The sequence below is a fragment of the Pelophylax lessonae genome (genome assembly GCF_965119305.1).
Source record: "Pelophylax lessonae genome assembly, chromosome: 5".
In the NCBI taxonomy this organism is placed as follows: domain Eukaryota; kingdom Metazoa; phylum Chordata; class Amphibia; order Anura; family Ranidae; genus Pelophylax; species Pelophylax lessonae.
In genome coordinates this window covers 63,974,110-63,988,176 of record NC_138772.1, presented here as the reverse complement: position 1 = coordinate 63,988,176, position 14,067 = coordinate 63,974,110, and the positions used below count along the sequence as shown (strand labels likewise).

At 46.4% G+C, this 14,067-nt stretch overlaps 1 protein-coding gene across 2 annotated transcripts; it reads right to left on the bottom strand.

The window, feature by feature from the left end:
* Positions 1 to 378: 378 nt before the first annotated feature.
* Positions 379 to 13,131, bottom strand: LOC309555721 (piggyBac transposable element-derived protein 4-like). 2 transcript variants are annotated; one of them, XM_082257787.1, is made up of 2 exons: positions 13,042 to 13,131; positions 379 to 2,547 (listed from the first exon to the last, which is right to left on the bottom strand). In XM_082257787.1, exon 2 carries the CDS (start codon positions 2,325 to 2,327, stop codon positions 486 to 488), a length of 1,842 nt encoding a protein of 613 aa, XP_082113913.1. In that variant the 5' UTR covers positions 2,328 to 2,547; positions 13,042 to 13,131; the 3' UTR covers positions 379 to 485. The 2 variants fall into 2 exon arrangements, with proteins under 2 accessions (XP_082113913.1, XP_082113914.1); XM_082257788.1 differs by lacking the exon at positions 13,042 to 13,131 and having other exon boundaries at positions 379 to 2,448; positions 2,497 to 2,541.
* Positions 13,132 to 14,067: the final 936 nt, after the last annotated feature.

The following is a 14,067-nucleotide window of genomic DNA, read 5'->3' as shown; positions in this document are numbered from 1 at the left end:
TGTAGTAGTCCACAGAGGAGGGCTGGGGTGTCTCACAGAAACATAGCCAGTGGGACATGCAGATGAGTCAGTACTGGTGCCAGGCAGAGACATGGCCAGCAACAGCCAATGGTCTGCACAGTCAATAGATTGGTCAAGGTAGCAGGAAGGAACATGGTCAATAAACCGGCAAGTGTCAGTTCAGGCAGCGCCATGGCAGCTAATAGCCAAAGGATCCAGGCAGCATTCGGTAACATTAGGCTTAGGACCTCAGTCTTGTAATACCCGGACACAGGGGTAAAGGCTTGTTTCCAACCCAATGTTCTTCAACTGACAGGGTGAGATTAGTTCAAGTGAAAAGCAGAAAAGTGGTAGATAAACAGGCCAGGGTCAGTTTAGGCAGCAGGCAAAGGCATGGTCAATATGAAAGCAGCAATAAATTGTTAGCACAAAGGAAATTGGACATGGGGAAAATTGCAGTCAGAAAGATGTTCACCATACCTTCACTAATATTTTAGTAAAGTGTGGTAACGTCTGAAGCAGCTTCCTATGCATAGGCCCGGTTGGGAGGGACACTGGGGACAGTGAACAGGGGTGTCACAACTTACTCCATTCTCGCTGCATACTTGACATTTTTTTGGGCGTTTTTGGCCTGTTTCTGTGGGTGGGATATCCTCTGGAAAATGTCTCTCATACAGCCTGATTACTGCATCAGTTCGAATATCAGGTGGAGGGCCACCCTGGTAGATAAGGGCTGTGATTATATCCTCTTGAAATTTGTGAAAGGTGGCGGGTCTTTCCACAGACTTGCGATAGATGACATAGGAATTATAAACAGCCAATTGGAAGAGGTAAATGGAAACTTTTTTGTACCAGTGGCGGGACATTTGGGTTGCTATAAAGGGCTGTAGCATTTTGTCATTAAAATCCACACCTCTCACGAATATATCATAATCATGTATGCACTCAGGCATTTGGACTGGACCATGCCTTCCGTGGACTTCCACTGAGGTGTTGTTGTGGATGGAGGACAGCACATACACATCTCGCTTATCCCTCCATTTCAGGGCCAAAACTTCATCATTCCTCAAACTAATTGACTCCCCCCTTTGTAGTCTTGTGGTCACCAGTCTTTGTGGGAAGCCCTTCTGATTTTTTTGCACTGTACCGCAGGCTAAAATTTTCTGGTGGTAAAGGTGGTGGAAAAGGGGAAGGCTTGTGTAAAATTTGTCAACGTAGAGGTGGTACCCCTTTTGAAATAGTGGCAATGCAAGGTCCAAAACAATTTTTCCACTATTCCCCATATAAGATGGGCAGTTGGGGAGCTCCAGCGGACTATCTTTCCCTTCATAAACACGGAAGGCATAGGTATACCCTGTGGCCCTCTCACAGAGTTTGTAAAGCTTCACCCCATATCTATCCCTTTTATTGGGAAAGAACTGTTTGCGTCCCAACCTTCTGGTAAAATGGATGAGAGACTCTTTAATGCAAATATGCTTCTCAGGGATATACAACTGAGCAAATTTCTGGGAAAAAAAATTAATAAGCGGGCGAATTTTGTAAAGTTGATCATATCCAGGGTGATTTCTGGGAGGGCACAGTGTTTGGTCACAAAAATGGAGGAACCGCATGATCATTTCATAGCGTGTTCTTGACATCACAGATGGATACAGCGGATAGTGATAAATGGGGTCTGTTGACCAGTAAGATTGTACTTTTTCCATTTGTGTAAGTCCCATGTTAAGAGTGAGGCCCAAAAATTTTTTGAATTCTTCCACTGTAACAGGAGTCCATTCCAATGTAGGGGCATAATTTAAATTTGGGTTATTCATTATGTATTGCTGGGCAAAAAGATTGCTCTGGTCCACAAATAAATGGAATAAATCGTCGGTGAAAAATAAATTAAAAAAATCAATCGGTGTAAAATTTTCGGTGTTGGCCTGAATGCCTGGCTGTGCGGTAAAAGGGGGGATACTAGCTGATCCAGAGTCGGAGGGAAGCCATTGCGGATTTGCAAGTGTTTCTGGGAAACTTGTATGGGTCTTAATTCTTGGTGGCTGAAGTGACATCCCACTACTATTATAGGGCTTTTCTTTCAGGGGTATTGTGCTGCTGGTGATCGCCTTTTCACTAGCATGATGAATAATGGTGCTGGTGGTTGCTTCCTCTTCAGAACTCCTCATCCTTTTTCTAGGAATCCTTTCCTCCTCCGAGTCACTTACTGACCCACTGCTTTCTACGGGTTCATACTCAGAATCAAAATCGGATGGTGAAAGCTCCCCGCTGCTCTCATCTGTTATTGTCAGTACCTGGAAGGCCTCCTCGCTGGTGTACATTTGTTTGGACATTGTGTGCGCTGGCTCTGGTGAGACTGGAACAAGTGTGGCTGCAATTAGGGACACAGTGAATGGCTGCACTGGTGTGGCTGATCACAGCACTGATGATGGCTGCACAGGTATGACAGCTAGACTGCTGATCGCAGGACTGATGACAGCTGCACAGGTTTGACAGGTGGACTGGCTGATCACGGCACTGATGACGGCTGCACTGGTGTGACAGGTACACTGGCTGAAATCAGAGCAATGACATGTGGCTCTATGTAACAGTGTGTTGTCACAGTAAAGATTGCAGTACATAACAGTAGAATTACTAAACTCACAGATCCTGGTACAGATCACTATCCCTCCTATCACACGCAGTCTGAATGAGGAAGGAGAATCGGTAACAGCCAGCACCAGCGATCCACTGTAATTGGACACAGCGATCACATAATGGGCTGCTGTGATTGTCCCTTTACCTCTGTGAGGAGCTGTGGTACATAGGGCAGAGCCAGTGACATCACAAGCAGGACTAATAGCACCAGAGCAGCGTGCATTTTGGATACTGAACCATATATACAACAGTCTTCAAAAAGTTACCGCACTTTTATATTTTCGTTGAGGGCAGAAGTAGTACCGTATTTATCGGCATATAACGCGCACTTTTTTCTCCTAAAAATGGAGGGCAAAACACCAGTGCGTGTTATACGCCGATGTATTTAAAAAAAAACAGTCTAGGCAGCGCTGACAGGGCAGAGGAAGGGGGGCGGGCCGGGCCGAGTAGAAGGAAGGACGAGCGGTTGCTGTCATAGGAAGTCCCGCCTCCTATGATAGACAGCACAGTGGTCCAATGGCGGGACGCGGGACCTGTGACGTCTATCATAGGCGCTGGGACTTCTGAATACAGCGGCTGCTCTTCCTTGCTTCTCCTTGGTCCGGTCCGCCCCCCTCTGCCTCTCAGCCTGTTTATTTTTTAAATACCGGTATATCGCGGCTCTTCCTCGCTCCGATCCGCCCCCCTCCTCCCAGCCTGTTTTTTTTTTTAATATACAGTATATATATATCGTTGCTCTTCCTCACTTCTCCTCAGTCTAGTCCCCCCCCCCCCCCGCCTCTCAGCCTGTTTTTTTAAATACCGGTATATCGCTGCTCTGTGCAATGGCGCTGGCGAGGCTACTGTTGCTGTTGCCTTGCATTGGTGAACACTGCGCTGGCGAGGCTGCATGAACACTGCGCTGGCGAGACTGCATGAACACTGCGCTGGTGAGGCTGCATGAACACTGCGCTGGCGAGGCTGCATGAACACTGCGCTGGCGAGGCTGCATGAACACTGCGCTGGCGAGGCTGCATGAACACTGCGCTGGCGAGGCTGCATGAACACTGCGCTGATGAGGCTGCATGAACCCCGCCCTGATGAGGCTGCATTCACGGGCACTAGTAAGACTGCATTTGATTAAAAAAAAAAATTCTGAGTTCAATGCGGTTTATTTCAAATTTAACCTTTTTTTCCTAAAATTTCCCTCCTAAATTAAAGTGTGTGTTATACGCCGATAAATACGGTTATTTATCAAATCACAGTGTCATGTGACTAGACTGTCAGACTGACCTTGCAGTTTAGTATAAGGTTTGTCACGCTGTGAAGATGGCTGCGAAACAAAGTGCGTAAACTTTTTGAAGAACCCAGTTTGTGTATAATTTATATTATATATATATATATATATATATATATACACACACATACACACACCGGTACATACACACACACACACACATACAGTTGTGCTCATAAGATTACATCCCCTGGAAGAATTTATGATTTCTTGGCCATTTTTCGGAGAATATGAATAACAAAAAATTTTCTTTCACTCATGGATAGTGTTTGGCTGAAGCCATTTATTATCAATCAACTGTGTTTACTTTTTTTAAATCATAACAACAAGAGAACCACCCAAATGACCCTGATCAAAAGTTTACATACCCTGGTGATTTTGGCCTGATAACATGCACACAAGTTGACACAAAGGGGTTTGAATGGCTAATAAAAGGTAACCATCCTCACCCGTGATCTGTTTGCTTGTAATTTGTGAGTATAAAAGGTCAATGAGTTTCTGGATTTCTGACAGACCCTTGCATCTTTCATCCAGTGTTGCAGTGACGTTTCTGGATTCGGAGTCATGATAATAAATGGCTTCAGCCAAACACTGACCATGAGTGAAAGATACGTTTTTATGTTATCATTCATATTTTCTGAAAAATGTCCAGGAAATCATAAAATCTGCCAGGGTATGTAAACATGTGAGCACAACTGCATATTTCATTATATATATATATATATATATATATATATATATATATATATATATATATATACATATATACACACACACACACACACACACACACACAGTACACCCCTCACATTTGTTTTAAATATTTTACTATATCTTTTCATGTGACAACACTGAAGAAATGACACTTTGCTACAATGTAAAGTAGTGAGTGTACGGCGTGTATAACAGTGTAAATGTGCTGTCTCCTCAAAATAACTCAACACGCAGCCATTAAAGTGGAGTTTCACCCATTTTAATAAGTTCAGATGTATGAAATCCCCATAAAAAATACTTTTACCAATGGAAAATATTTTATTTTTTTTCTGCAAGGAAATACCTTTTTATCTTCTTTATTGATCCTCACTTCCGGGTCCGGCCGCCTATAGGCAATTACGTCATTCGGCGATTCGCAAGGGCTGCATCCCAGCAGCCCTTGCGAATCGCCTAGTGACGAAATCTCGCATTATTACACCGGCACCAGCTGTACTCGGATGTATTGCATTGAGTCCATGCTCCGCCCCGCCTCCTCTCAGTGAGCTCTACGGGATGTAATGCTTTCAGTTCGCGCTCACTGAGAGGAGGCAGGGTGGAGGCGGCGCGGACTCAAAGCAATACATCCCCTAGAGCTCACTGAGAGGAAGCGGGGCGGAGCACGGACTCAATGCAATACCTGTGTAATAGTGCCAGCAGCCCTTGCGAATCGCCGAATGACGTAATCGCCTATAAGCGGCCGGACCCGGAAGTGAGGATCAATAAAGAAGATAAAAAGGTATTTCCTTGCAGAAAAAAAATAAAATAGTTTCCATTGGTAAAAGTATTTTTTATGGGGATTACATACATCTGAACTTATTAAAATGGGCGGAACTCCACTTTAATGTCTAAACCGATGGCAACAAAAGTGAGTACACCCCTAAGTGAAAATGTCCAAACTGGGCCCAAAGTGGTAATACTTTGTGTGGCCACCATTATTTTCCAGCACTGCCTAAACCCTCTTGGGCATGGAATTCACCAGAGCTTCACAGGTTGCCACTGGAGTCCTCTTCCACTCCTTCATGATGACATCATGGAGCTGGTGGATGTTGGAGACCTTGCACTCCTCCGCCTACTGTTTGAGGATGCCCAACATGGTCGACCAAAGAAGTTGAGTACACGTGCTCAGTGTCATATCCAGAGGTTGTCTTTGGGAAATAGATGTATGAGTGGGAATGTGAGGGGTGTACTTAGTTTTGTGAGATACTGTATGTGTATATATATATATATATATATATATATATATATATATATTTTTTTTTTTTTTGTGTTTTCTCTGTAGTGCACTGTCCAATGAAAGTGCATAACTCTAATCCTATACTGCACAGTGGGAGTGATTATCTGCTTAAAGTCTAACTCCGGGTCACAGAAAAAACTGCATGGGTTAACTGTTGGTTTTATCCAGAGATCCTTCGCTCAAATGTCAAATGAAACTCCCTAATGGTCCAGCGGTGGCCTGTTCCTGAGCAAGTCTATGGGCCTGATCACACCAGGAACAGTCCACTGCGCAAAATTGCAGGTGGGAGGAGATGCAGGGACTGATTTTGTGCTGGGAGGATTCAGTAAATATATCTATCTTCTCCAGTCCCCTAGACAAAAAAAAATATATAAAATTTTACCCTAGCAGTGCTGGCACAGCCCCAGTTTATGGGGAAATTTAATTTTCTTTTTTTGCCGGCAGTTGGGCTTTAACCACTTGCCGACCATATAACATAGATATATGGCAGCAAGGTGCCTCTGCAGTGTCAGATCACTTATTAGGTACGTGATATGGCACTTATGGGTAGGGGGTGCACACGCACCGCTGGTGACCCGGCCGTGCTGTGATTAAACAGAGCAGATGTCGATCAGTGGTTGTGGGACAGTAGATTACTGTCAGCACACGCCAATGGACCGCAATTTACACAGGACAGAGCCCTGCCTATGTAAACAAGGCAGAGCCCTGTCCTGTCAGCAGGGAAGTAATTGATTTTCTTTCCCCGCAAAGCAGGGAATAAAATCCATTACTTGCCTTAGTAAAATAACCTCACATAGTACACCAAAACACTGGTTAGGCACACATTTAACCCTTTGATCGCACAACGTTCAACCCTATCCCAGCCAGTGTCCTTTGTACATTGGCAGTGCATATTTTTAGCACTGATCACTGTATTAGTCTCACTGGTTCTCACAAAGTGTCTTAGGTATTCGAAGGTCCCCCGTAATATCGCAGTCCCGCTAGAAGTTGCTGATCACTGCCATTACTAGTAAAAAAAATATAAACAAAAAATTCCAGTATTTATCCCATAGTTTGTAGACGCTATAACTTTTGTGCAAACCAATATATGCTTAATATGATTTTTTTTTTGCCAAAACCATGTAGCTGAATACATATTGGCCTAAATTCATCAAGAAATTAGTTGATTTGTTAATTTTTTTTTTATATATATTTTATAGCAGAAAATTAAAAAATTGGATTTTTGACTTACCGTAAAATCCATTTCTCTGATTTTCATTGACGGACACAGCTTCTGGTATTCTTAGCCATTGGGTTATACTGCCCCTTACAGGAGTAGGACACTAGGCAGAAAAAAATTCTGGTTACACCCATGGGCAGTCCCAGGGGGTATACTCCTCTCCCTCGACTCAGTTTTGTCAGAAGTATAACTCCACAGAGGGGTGGGTGATGTGTCCGTCAATGATCATCAGAAAATTCGATTTTACGGTAAGTCAAAAATCCCATTTTCTTGTTTGTTCATTGACCAACACAGCTTCTGGTATTCTTAAACATTGGGACTTCCCAAAGCAGTGTTAAACATGAGGGGTGGGAAACAGCAATAAAATCCCCAAGGCTAAACAGTCAACCAGGCAACAGGGGCTCAACCAAACAACTGGAGCCCACCTGAAAAAAACTATACACCCTCAAAGAGGATCAGGTCCTCTTAAACAGCAGCCTGCAAAACCTTGCGGCCAAAAGGAAGCATCCACAGATGCCAACACATCCACTTTATAGAACTTTGTAAAAAAAAAAGTGCACCGACGACCAGGTGGCCGCCTTGCAAACCTACGTTACTGACGCCTGATGACAGAAGGCCCAGGAGGCCCTAGTGCCCTGGTAGGGTGCGCCTTGACAGGTAGAGGAGGAACCATCCATCCATCTAGAAATGGTCGCAGAGGAAGCGGACAACCCTTTACGAGGTCCAACCATGAGCACAAATGGAGGATCCCAATGGATTTACACCACGCAAGGTACATCTTTCATGTACGATGGTAGATCTTCCAATATGTAGATTTCCTAGCTTTTAACAGCGTAAGGAATCACTGATTCAGACAATCCCCTATCCTTCAGCACCTGGCTTTCAACAGCCAAGCCTTCAAAACCAACGATTATAAAAGCAGCCTGTAAGATTGGCCCTTGGGACAGCAGATCCTCCCTGAGGGGAAGCCTCCAAGGAAACATCGGCAACCAGCCGTACCAAGTTAGCGTACCAGACCCGGCGAGGCCAGTCCGGGGCCATTAAAATGACTGGAATCCCTTCTGCCTCAATCCTGGCAGAAGCTTGAGAGGAGGGAAAGCGTAATTCAGAGAATACTGTCCCCACGGGGCCACCAGCGCATCTGTGGCGTCCGCCAAGGGATCTCGTGACAGAGCAACGAACCTATGTACCTTTCTGATGAGTCGAGACACCAACAGATCCACCTTGGGGGTGCCCCACCGGAGACTAATGAAACACATCCGGATAAAGAGACCATTCCCCCTGGTCTAACGCCTGCCGAATGAGGTAATCCGACTGCCAATGTTCCACTCTGGGTAGGTGAACGGCGGAGAGGGCTGGAACGGAACGTTCTGCCCACCTGAGAATGCCAGCTACCTCCAGAGCCGTCACGACATAAGCTACGGCAGTGGCATTGTCAGATTGAATGCGCACTGGACAGCCTTGTAGACAATACATCCAATGTTCGAGGCACAGCCTAATTGCTCGTAACTCAGGACATTGATCGGTAGTCTGGATTCTTCCAAGGTCCAGACCCCCTGAGCAGTACTTCTGCCGAGGGCGCCTCCCCACCCGGACATGCTGGCATCCGTGGTGACCACTGTCCAATACAAGGGTAGGAAGGGTTTTGCCCTGCCCGAGAATGAAGCCACCAAATCAGGGACTCTCCCGTACCCCGGCTCAGCTGGATTTGGTTGTCCAGAGACTGTGGAGTCTTGTCCCAATATAATGAGAATCTCCCATTGCAGGTACCCCATATGGAACTGCGCAAACTGAACCACCTCAAAAGGTTGACACCATCAGGCCCAGCACCCACATACAAGTCTGGAAGGACAACCTTCTGCTGGTCAGCAGAAGACAAACTTCAACCTGCAGTGTCTGAAGTTTGTCCTGAGGAAGAAATACTCTGGCTAAGGCCGAGTCCAGAGTCAGCCCAAGATAGTCTAGGTTCATAGAAGGGATCAAGGCTGACTTCCGAAGATTCAGAATCCAGCTGAACTCCTTCAGAGTTCGTATGGTGTTTTCCAGGTTTTACGCCAGCCCAGCAGAAGACTCGCAGAGGAGATCGTATAAATGCCCCAACACCGCGATCCCCTGCTGGCGTAACAATGCCAGTACCGGGGGCCAAGACTTTAGTGAAGACCTGGGGAGCGGAGGCGAGACCAAATGTAACGCCTCAAACTGATAATGTTCCTCTCCCACTGCAATGCGGGGGAAGTGTTGGTGACCAACACATATTGAAATGTGAAGGTAGGCATCTTTGCTGTCTCTGGAGGTAAGAAAATCCCTGATTGAGGGAAGCCACCACTGTGCGAATGGACTCCATCCTGAACTTCTGCACCTGCACAAAGCAGTTCAGCGCCCTGAGATCCAGGATTTGACGCACCTTGCCCTCCTTCCTGGGGGCTGTAAACAGATTTAGTAAATCCCCTGAAATCATTCCGCAATCGGAACCGGGACAATCACTCTTGAAGCAAGAGATCTTGCTCCGCCCCAAACAGGGCCTGTAAGTGGACTGGGGATAGTCGCACGTTGGAAGGAAAGAACCTTTCCAAAGGGCGAGCACGAAACCCGATCTTGTATCCGGATCTTATGACATTGTGGACCCACTTGTCTTGTACCAGGGACGTCCATGGGTCCGGAAACCAGCAAAGACACCCCCCCCCCTATATACAGGCGAGGGCACACCTTCGCCTTCTGCGAGTCTGGGGAAGCCCGCCCTCAACTTGCCAGACCAAGTTCACCTTGATCCATCAGAGGAGGCCTTGGGTCTTTGCCCTTAGTAGCCTGTGGACGAAAGGTACTCTCCTCCCCAGTGAGACCCTTAATGATGTCATCCAGGGTAGCTCCAAACAGGCGGTCTCCTTGAAAAGGAAAAACAGTGAGGGCTTTTTTTTTTTTTTCTGTTAGAAGTCTGGTCCACAGACCAGAATTTTAGCCAAAGGACACGCCAAAGAATAACTGTTGAAACAGAGAGCTGAGCCACTAGGTGAGCTGCATCCAAAGACGCAGCACAAATAAACTGCAGCCCCTGGACCGCCAGCTCAGCAAAGGCAAGTGGGAGTTGTTCTCCTTCCAGGTCACGGTGTAAAAGCTTAGCCCACTCAGTCAGAGTTTGCGACACCAGGGCAATGGTGAACACCGGCCTCAATGCCGAGCCAGTCAGGGTGAACATATTGTGGGCCACATCAGCCGGGTCCTTAAAGGCTGGAGGCTCTTCAACCGGAATCATGGTTGCTTTGTTTAACCTGGAAACCAGAGGGTCCACCACCAGTAGAACAGACCACTTTTTGAAAAGGGACTCTTCAAAGGAGCAATTTGTCAAATTAGGCGGAAAAAAGGGGAACACCTTTTGCCACTCTAGGTGGTTTGTGAGTGCCAAAGGAAACCTGTGCTCCTTTCGCAGCTGCATCCCCCATCTTTAGAGGCTCACGCACAAATACAATCAGTGCGTCCACCAGTGCCTTTTCCTGCACTGTTGCAGACGTGCAGCAATCATCCGCACTGAGTATTCTCCACTACTATCCACCAGGGGGACCCACAGATATGTGTAAAGACACTGCCAAGGGACACCTTACCATCACTGGGGCCGCCCCACATAGCTCCCGACCAATAGGCTGCAAAAGCCACAAACCGTCGCGTGAGGTGCAGACCAGAGGCGTAACTAGAACCTTCAGGGCCCCGATGCAAGAAACCATGAAGGGCCCCCCCCGGACACTTGGCCGGGCCCTTCCCTTCAAGCCTGGGGCCCTTTACTCTGGTTGTGGGGCCCTTTATTACGGTCCCGTAGTGGGACCCTTTCACAAGTTCTTCAGTGGGCCCCCTTCCTGCCATCTTGGGGCCTCCCCACGGTGGTGGAATGCCAGGGCCCGGTTACAAGTGTGACCTTTGCGATCCTGGAAGTTCACCCACTGGTGTCAGTAGTTTTTATTTTTTGGTATTTCAATTGTATTATTTTTTATCATTTTATTTTATTACAATGTCATTGACTATGACTCTGTCCATTCAGAAAAGGAAGGAGCTGGTAAATTACATATTTACCGACCCCTTCCTGGTTCTCTATGACACATCCCATGCAGCAGCCGGCAGGAGAGGGAAGGGAGCACAGTGGGGGAGGGGGGGTTTGGGGACCAGGGGAGCACACGTGGCACCAGAGACAGCAGTACACAAGTTAACTGGATAGGAGGAGTGGCGGGGGCAGCATACAGAGGAACCAATCTCCTCCATTTTCCTCCTGCAGCTACAGGAGGAAAAAGGAGGACAGTGATTTCTCTACATGCTGCCCCCCACCGCCCCTCCTATCCAGGTGTACAGGGGAGCCGCACAGGCCCCCTGGAGCATGGGGCCCGGTTGCAATTGCAGCCCCTGTAGTTACGCCCCTGGTGCAGACGCAAAACCATCCACTCCCCCATCCCAACAACTGCAGCAGGGAGCCCAGAAGACATCCCTGCCCTAGTCACCCCAGGGTGGCGGGCAACCCTGTTTAAACCCCCGTTGCAACCCCAGCAAGCCCCCCCTGAGAGCATTTGGCAAAAGCCAGCTCATAACCTTACCCAGGGGGGGCAGCAGACCCACAGTGACCACTGAAATTTAGAGGGGCTGGGAGGGGAACCCAGGGGTCCCACGTCCACCCCGAAAACCTCCAGGGGAAGATGGGGGACAGCTACTTACCATACCATGGAAACAGGGTGGGCACCGCTCCGGACAGACCACCTCTTCATCGGAATACTTTCATGTTTTATGATACATTTATTTGTATTTGGTCACATACAGCGCAGCTTCTTTTTTATTTATTTGGTTTTAGGTGTTATCCCACTATAAGCTGCAGCTTTATTTTGGTTATCAGCGCGGTTATACTTTGACACATTTTCTGATGAGTAGCGGTATTCTGACAGAACGGCGGCTTCCCATGGGGGCACGGAGGGGAGGGGCCAGGATCAGCGATGGGGGACGGAGGGGGAGGTTCGCAGCTGCTATGTCCAATCCCATTGCATACAGCAGGTAAGTATAGACATGATTTTTTTTTTTTAAATTACCATTACAAGCGCTTTCATGAATATGTGATAAATGTATAAAATTTGTGTCATCACTTCATGTTGCTGTATTAGTAATCAGTTCTATTGGATGTCAGTAGGTGATACATTATGATTATATTATTTCCTGCAAGGTAAAGTATGGATGTTCCCTCACCTCACTTCCTGTGTTCCGTGAGAATTACCTACCCCGTGAGTTTTACCTACCCCTCGTCACTTCCGGCCAGGAACAGCTGAGCAGCGCAGCAGTGCGCATGCTCACAGGGCCGGATACCTAAAGGGACAACAGAGGAGCAGACTAGTGCGCATGCGCACTAGTATGCAAATAGCACGGTGTACCGTGGAAAAAACCTACCCACGCGCCGGTTAAATAAAACAGCGGGGCTGCAATACGAATCATCTCCGCTCCTGTGCCTGTCACTTCCCTGCTCACGGCAAGTAAATATAAAAGCGGCTGGCGTCTCTGTGATTTATGTTTACATACACCCGCCGCCGCTTTTATATTTACTTGCCGAGAGCAGGGAAGTGACAGGCACAGGAGCGGAGATGATTCGTATTGCAGCCCCGCTGTTTTAATGTAACCGCTGCATTCCATACAGTGCCGTGAACCGGAAGTGACGAGGGGTAGGTTTTTCTCACGGGTAGGTAATTCTCACGGAACAACTGCCCCAGAATAGGAGTCAGGAAGGCCCCACTGGCACACGACGTATGAGGTGGTCTGGCGAAGGGGGGGGATTCACACACTTCTAACTATACACAATCCGGCTACCAGCTCGCTTTATATCTCTTGTGACCCCCCCCCCCCAATTTCTGGTCTTCTACTCTATGGGGGCGTCAACGCACCCCTTAATTCCTCACCGATCCACCACCTACTCACCACTCTCAGCTAAATACACGAAGAAAGTCCGCGCGAAACTCCCAACCAATCAGAGACCAGCTCTTTCGCTCAATCAGCCCTTGGAGCCAGCGTGGAACGCACGCCCCGCAACGACATCGGATTGGGTAATATCGCAGCTCTCAGTTCCCATTCACTTTGTAGAGCTAAAGCGGCGTCCTATCAGATTACAGATAGAACAGCGGTTGGAGGCTACAGGGGATTGTGGGAGATGCAGTGTGTTGGTGCCTGCTGAGACTGCAACTCCCAGGAGACACTGCGCGACACAGATCCGAGCGAGCAAAGAAGTTGTTAGATCTTATAGAAATGAAAAGAACTAAAAAATCTTATTGGTGATTATGGCCACAACTCAGATGTATTCTGATGTATGCATTCACATATCCCAATAATATTATTAAACGCTTCCATACCAGGCGGATTCCGGCATTCTTCTGCATGTAATAATCATTACTCAGAACCCCCAAACATTATATATATCTATCTATATATATATATATCTATATATCTATATATATATATATATATATCTCTATATAGATATATATATATATATATATATATATATATATATATATATATATATATATATATATATATATATATATATATATATATGTATATATATATATTTATTTAAGAGACCCTAGGGAATAAAATAGCAGTCTTTGCAATTTTTTATGTCACACAGTATTTGCACAGAAAGTTTTCAAACACAATTTTTATGGGAAAAAAAACCTTAATGAATTAAAAAAAAAAAAAACAGTAAAGTTAGCTCAATTTTTTTTTATTGTGAAAGATATTGTTACGTCGAGTAAGTAGATACCTAAAATATCACACTTTAAAATTTTTCACACTCATGGAATGGCGCCAATTTCGCCAAACTTTGGTATTTAAAAATCTCTATACAGTAAACCCCCCTCCATTGCGGGGGTTACGTTCCGGAACCAGCCGCGAAAAGTGAAATTCCGCGAAATAGAAAAACCCTATTAAAATGCATTGTAGGCATGT